This window comes from Chaetura pelagica, unplaced genomic scaffold (genome assembly GCF_000747805.2).
Source record: "Chaetura pelagica isolate M959 unplaced genomic scaffold, ChaPel_1.0 scaffold963, whole genome shotgun sequence".
In the NCBI taxonomy this organism is placed as follows: Eukaryota; Metazoa; Chordata; class Aves; order Apodiformes; family Apodidae; genus Chaetura; species Chaetura pelagica.
The window spans coordinates 236,792-241,978 of NW_009952705.1; the positions used below are offsets into that span (position 1 = coordinate 236,792).

The 5,187-nt window shown below is 48.8% G+C and overlaps 1 protein-coding gene across 1 annotated transcript in view; it reads left to right on the forward strand.

The window, feature by feature from the left end:
* Positions 1-4,487, forward strand: part of VAT1 (vesicle amine transport 1) — a 9,423-nt gene extending 4,936 nt beyond the window's left edge. Inside the window, exons 2-6 of the mRNA XM_009994173.1 lie at positions 1,161-1,368; positions 1,694-1,864; positions 1,950-2,039; positions 2,889-3,130; positions 4,226-4,487. Coding sequence (XP_009992475.1) covers positions 1,161-1,368; positions 1,694-1,864; positions 1,950-2,039; positions 2,889-3,130; positions 4,226-4,327 — 813 coding nt within the window. The 3' untranslated portion in view covers positions 4,328-4,487. The remainder of the gene's footprint in view (positions 1-1,160; positions 1,369-1,693; positions 1,865-1,949; positions 2,040-2,888; positions 3,131-4,225) is intronic.
* The last annotated feature ends 700 nt before the right edge of the window (positions 4,488-5,187 follow it).

The window sequence follows — 5,187 nt, forward strand, 5'->3', positions numbered from 1 at the left end:
GGAACCCTGACCCGGTCCCAGGACGGCAGGAGCATCGCTGCCAGACCGGCCCCTGCGCCGCGGTCTTTGGGGTCTAGAGCGTGAGGAAAAGCTGGAAGGGGTGGTGTTCCCTGGGGAGCGTTGGGTGTATTTCTATGCGCAAGAGTTTCTTGTTAGTGGTGGGTGCTGGTAGGTGTTGGGCTGAAGCGCGGCCGTGCTGGTCCTGAGCACGTTCGTGACCCACCTCTTTTAACTACATAAACGTGGATGGTAACAGCTCGTGCTGCTGCAGTTGTCCAGAGCCATCTGAGGCAGTGGGGTGTGGGCACTAGCAGGTCAGTTGCTCTTGGTGTCTGTTGCATTTCTAGCAATTCGGGAACAGAGGAGTTGGCTCTGCATGCCCCAGACCTTTGGGTCTTAGGGCTGTTGCAATTATGGTGCTGTAAGATGATTCTTGGGTCCACAGCTAGCAAAACAAAGTGTCTCAAAAAAACCCAGGTGTCAAAAATGATTCTTTTCCCTTCAGGAAAATATCTTTGTTTATTCAAGTGCAAATGCCAGACCCACACACCACAAAGCCTCTCTGCTCACTGCATTGGCTGTGCCTCTTGTCTGCTTGCTGATACAACTGCTTGATGTTTTGCTGTCTCCTTCCTGCTGCACAGCAAGCAGATGTTTCTTGCCCAGTGGGATAAGAGAAGATTTTGGGGAATGCCTCACTTTTCAGGCCTGAGGCTTAGCCTTGGGAAAGTTTTCCTAGGTTGGATGTGCTTTTTTCAGAGCTGATCCTGTTGAGCATTGCCCCAAGCTTCCTGCCTGTTGGCAGAATGCTCCTTGCAAGGGGCAGCAGTAATGTTTCACAGGCTCCTGCTCCCAGCTTGGATTGGGAGGGCAGGACATGGTCCCCATCCCTCTTACCTTGCTGGGGGTCTGTTGGTTTGGGCAGCTTGCAGCTTGCTGGGTGTAAGCCAGAGCCTAGGGCACCTGTGGTCCCTCTGAGGCTCCTGATGTGTGCCCAGCATGGCCAGCAGTGCTATGGTGAAGGGTGGTTTGCTCCTGGCCAAGCCTGGGATGCTGCAATCCCTGCAAACCCTTCACAGAACATGGCAGTGGCAAGGGCGTGAGGACTTCTGCTAGCCCAGGGCTTGTTTCAGGCCACCTCATCCTCTGTTTGGTTTTAGGTTGGTGATAAGGTGATGGTCCTAGCTAGGTCAGGGCTATGGCAAGAAGTGGTGAACGTGCCTGCCAGTCAGACTTTCCTGATGCCTGAGGGAATGAGCTTTGAGGAAGCTGCTGCTCTTCTTGTCAACTACATCACTGCCTACATGATCCTGTTTGATTTTGGAAACCTGAGACCCAACCAAAGTGTCCTCATCCACATGGCTGCAGGTAAATACCTCTTGCCAGCATATGCTGAGATTCTTTGACTCAACACACAGCTTCTTAATGAGTGGCACAGGCCAGGAAGCAATCAGAATGGTGTTGGACTGGCAAAATGTTGCCTGCCAGAGGTGTGGGCTTCATACTGACCCAGGGGCTGGCAAATGCTGAACACATTTCCCAGCAGCTGAAGTCAGTCTCCCCCATGCAAAGCCTTTATTCCATACCCTCCCAGCATTGTGTGATCAGTACAAGCAGGGATAATTTACCTATCCAGAGGCTTTTCTGACTGCTGGGGCTGTTTGCTTCTGTCTTTCTCGCTGCTGGTCTTCAGGTGGTGTGGGAACTGCTGCCATCCAGCTGTGCAAGACTGTAGAAAACATCACCATTTTTGGCACAGCATCTGCCTCCAAGCATGAGTCTCTCAAGGAGAGTGGAGTCACTCACCCCATTGACTACAGAACGATAGACTATGCAGAGGAGGTCCGAAAAATCTCTCCCAAAGGTACCATGTAGTGGAGGACTTTTACAACTGTCCTGCATTTCCTTCAAATGCAAAGAATTTTCTAGTTATTTCCAATTCCCTCTAGGTGTTGACATTGTCCTGGACCCCCTGGGAGGATCTGATACATCCAAAGCATTTAACCTGTTGAAGCCCATGGGCAAACTCATCACTTATGGTAAGTGTGAGCCTGGTCCCCAGCTCCTGCACCGCTCTGTGCTGCTGTGAGGGAGCATCTCTGCTGGCTGCTGTGCATGTTGTAGTTTCTGTTATTTAGGATGCTTTGCCTGGGTGAAGCACTGAGGAGAGTAAAGTTTAGGCCTTGTCCCAGCCAGTCACAGGCTCCATGGCTCTTCTCTCCCATGGTGAGATCTCCCCTCAAGTACAAGCTGGTGCCTGCAGGGGAAGCTGAAATGTTCACATGGAGGAATGGTGGCACAGCTGCTTTGTCCAGGCTGACTTAATGCACAACACTAATAGAGCTTTGCTTTTCTTCTAGAGGATGTGTGGGTTATGAGGTTCGAGGCTTCTGAATACTTATCTCTCTATTCCCCAGCCCTGAAACACTGTGATTCTGTCCTGTGGACAAAGCCCTCACACAGCCCCCAGTGGGATTCCAGACACTTGCAGCAGTGTGCTGCTACTGTTGTCCCAGCCATTGCAGCGTGTGTCTCCCCTGAAGAAGCCTAGCTGTAGCAGAAGGGGAGTGCTGTCCTGCCAGACTTGTAACCCTCTCTTGCCTCTGCCAGCACTCCATTCTAGCTGTGCTGCTTCTGCCCTCCTAAGTGAGGACTTGCTCTATATTTTTGCAATATATGGGTACCAATAATCAAAATCCTGAGGCCAAGGCAAATATCCATTTCCACTGGACGTTGACTGGGCTGCTTGTGATGTGATCCAGTTCTCACCTCTGTCCTCCATCACTGGAAGAGCAGCTCTTGCCCTGTGTATTTTCTGAGCTGTCACATGGGATTCCCGTTGCCTCTTGGGTTGATTCCAGCTCATCTGTGGCTTGCCTTCTTTTTAGGGGTAGCAAACCTGCTCACTGGGCAGAAGAAGAACCTCATGGCTATGGCTAAAACCTGGTGGAACCAGTTCAGCATCAGTGCCTTGCAGCTCCTACACCAGAACAAGGCTGTGTGTGGCTACCACCTTGGATATTTGGATGAAGAAGTTGAGCTTGTCAGAGGTGTTGTAGCCAAGCTGGTTAACTTGTACAGTCAAGGCAAAATCAAGCCCAAGATAGACTCTGTATGGCCCTTTGATCAGGTGAGTCTGAGATAATGTATAGTCTGGCAGCATCCAAAAATTATTGGGTGATTGTTTTCTGCACAGTGAGCTCCAGATCAGCATAAGCACCTTGTTCATGGGGGCTAAACTGTTCCAAGTGCTTAATAGTCATCTGTTCTCAAGAAATCCAGTGGTTTTTTCCTTTTAAGATGTTAAGGGGGTGTGAAGTGGCTGGGCTCTTTTGCTCCAGTGCACAGAGCTGACCAATGCAAGATAGTGTCCCTATGGAACAGAGCAGGTGCTCAGCTGTGCTCTGTGGGCAGCAGGAGCTTGTGGAGGGGCTGGGTTGTGCATCAGACTGGAGACAGCCCTGCATCTGCACTCTGTAATTAAGCAGACAGCTGGGAAGATTACCAGCTGCCCTTCCATGAGTGAAAAAGAGCCCAGGCAGTGAAGCAGAATGAGGATGCTGGAAGAGAGCAGCAGGTTTTTCAGCAGCTCTGCTATGCTCAGTGGTGGTGCATCAATGTGTCCAGGCAGAGTCAGGTTCTTCTTTGGAAATCCTTTGCTGGAGTAGGACTTACTGCAGGGCAGCAAAGGACTTGGTAATGATCAGTTGGTGTTAGTACTGGAGAAACAGTCTGATGCAAATGCTTAAGGAAAACTCTGTTAATTCCAGGCCTGGCCCAGGTTCTGTTTTGCTTAAACATAATAAACATAAACATAAACATAAACATAAACATAAACATAAACATAAACATAATCATAAACATAATAATCTGTGTATATATTATTCTGTGGTAGAAGCATTGTCTTGGCTGTTGGCTGGGTTTCTGCAGTGCTCCCCCTGTTGGGAAAAGAAGCTGTGGTGGGACACACTTCATTCTTCCAGTTTGCATAGCACAGCATCCCTGTCTATTTTGTGGCTGGTCTGTGAATTCTCGAGGACAGTTTCCCTTGGTCAGGCTGGGAGAGCTGCCCAGGTCTGCCCAAAATGCATCTGTGCAGTGACACCCCACATGAATGCTGGGCACTTGCTAGGGCTGCTGGGAAAGCTGCCTCCTGGCTGCTCTCAGACTAGTCTGGGGGGACTGAGATGAGTAGGGGGTCTCATGAGATTCCTGTTGCTTCCAGGTGGCAGATGCCATGAGGCAGATGCAAGAGAAAAAGAATGTTGGGAAGGTCATCCTGGTTCCTGAAGCACCCAAGGAAGAATCCAAAAAAGAAGAGAACTAAGGGGAAGAGATGCGTGCAGATTATGAATTCATGGTTTAACTCCCTGATCTTTGGGACCTGAACATGGACAGATCAGTAGCTTCCATCTTCACCAGTACAAGAACATTGTGGTTAAAGTTCAGATGAGGTTTGCATGCTCTTGTTGTGACTGACCTTTTGCCAGATATGCCTCCTGCCCTAGCTCTCTCTTTTGAAACCTGTTTATTTCATACATTTTTTCATCACTTATTTCTCTACTAGATTTCCGAAAACTGACCATATTTTTCTCTGGCAGTGCAGCTGAAGATTCCAGGCAGTTGGTGATTAACAACTGCAGAGTCTGTCACTGTAAAGTCAAGATCTAACATACTGTAGCAGCTGCCACTCATCTCCACAGAAACTGAGCCCTGCTGAAGCATTCGTGCTGCCACCTTTGAGAAGCTTGTTCAGCAGAATGGGCCAAACTTAGGATGTTTCCTCAAGAGCCAGATGAAAAGCATGGCTAGCCAGTTTAATTCTAGCATAGGCTACTCTTCAGTTTACACTACTTATGCTCTTTCCTCTCTGCATCATAGGCCTCCAGTCCGATAGTAACAGGCCATGTTGTCTTTGCCTTTTAAATAACCATCCTGGCATTTTGGAGTCTATGGCATTTTGCACTTAATTTGCAGTCACTTCTCTGTGTAGTTGGCAAATAACCCGACAGGCTGGTCTGGTCTGTGTCTGAATGCAGAAAGGAAGTTTCAATTAAGTAACTTGATCTTGTCCATTTTCTGATTCCAAACTATATAGGGAGAGCTAAACTGTCTGATTTCTAGAGACCCTAAGGAATCAACTGTCTCTCAAATGACTGGAACAATTGATGTTGCCTCTGTGCTTTA